The sequence below is a fragment of the Echinops telfairi genome, unplaced genomic scaffold (genome assembly GCF_000313985.2).
Source record: "Echinops telfairi isolate 266 unplaced genomic scaffold, ASM31398v2 ScPeMD7_5805;HRSCAF=6673, whole genome shotgun sequence".
NCBI lineage: Eukaryota > Metazoa > Chordata > Mammalia > Afrosoricida > Tenrecidae > Echinops > Echinops telfairi.
Genome location: NW_022109704.1, coordinates 2,965,900 through 2,967,020, shown reverse-complemented (window position 1 = coordinate 2,967,020; position 1,121 = coordinate 2,965,900). Strand labels below are relative to the sequence as shown.

The window sequence follows — 1,121 nt, the reverse complement described above, 5'->3', positions numbered from 1 at the left end:
TTTGTGAGGCGAGGAGAGGACCAGGAAAGTGGCACTGGTGAATAGTTTCCCATATTGAAGCACTTGTTCATTCTTGGTGGGTAGCAAAGACTGTTTTGGGAGAATTTCCTTGGGAAACCTTACCTATAGCCCTGATCTTCTCCCTTCGGACTTCTTTTTGTACCTCAGACTCAAAGAACATTTAAAAAGAATGCAATTTAAGCCCTTTAAGGATGCCAAAATTGCAGAGTTCTCCAAGGAAAGATTAAACACTGCCGTCAGAAGTGTATATATAGACTTTGATCAAGGATGTGTTGAGAAACACTGGCTTCACAATTTGATATTTTTGTTTAATAAAGCTTTCTATGCTTTGAAAGCAATACTTTTTTTACTTTAGCCTCAGTCTTCATTCCGTTGCCCAAGTTTAACCTTGTTCTGTATGTTTGACATAGTCTTTGCCATCACTCTTCATTCCTTTTTTATGAAGACATGGGTTAGCGCATTTATATCTACAGAAATTTACTTAACTCTAACTTTGTCCTTGCTTTACTTTTTATCCTTGAAGTACTAAAAGTCTATTTTTTTGTACTGTAATTGACCTTTGTTTTATTTTGCTTTGCAGCTGCTCTTAAGATGTTTTCCTTTGGTTATATCTGCCACTAGCACCACTCCCCACACTAAGCTAAAATCTCCTCGAGAATGGACTATCCTTTTGACATCTGAAGCCTAACTCTAGTAGTGCCTAGAATAAACTTTTATTCTTCACTGCTTCTCCTCTATTTATCCCCATAGTCCCAGTGCCTGGTATAGCTCTTGGCACTTAGTAGGTACTCAAAAATGTTCGTTGAATTAATGTTCTTGCTGATTTGTAGCTTTCAGTTTAATTTTGGGGCAAATAGTAATAGAAGACATTTGATCCCAACCAAATAGACAGGATTTCCAGGAACTTGGACAGGCATGAGTTCTGTCGAGAACCCCAATCTATGGGCTGTAGTTTAAAAATAGAGTGAGACTTAACTCTGCCGTCTTTTCTAGATGATGAAGAGTCTGATGAGGAAGCTGTGAAGAAAACCAACAAATGTGTCTTAGTCTGGGAGGTAAGTGATTCTTTGTAAAGCACTGAAGCAGAACCTTGGCCAATT

General features: G+C 38.2%; 1 protein-coding gene across 2 annotated transcripts in view; it reads left to right on the top strand.

Moving 5' to 3' along the window:
• PRPF3 (pre-mRNA processing factor 3) overlaps window positions 1–1,121 on the top strand; it is a 23,363-nt gene that overhangs the window by 19,521 nt on the left and 2,721 nt on the right. For both annotated transcript variants that reach the window (XM_004716586.3, XM_045295684.1), the window contains exon 14: window positions 1,015–1,076. In XM_004716586.3, coding sequence (XP_004716643.1) covers window positions 1,015–1,076 — 62 coding nt within the window. The remainder of the gene's footprint in view (window positions 1–1,014; window positions 1,077–1,121) is intronic.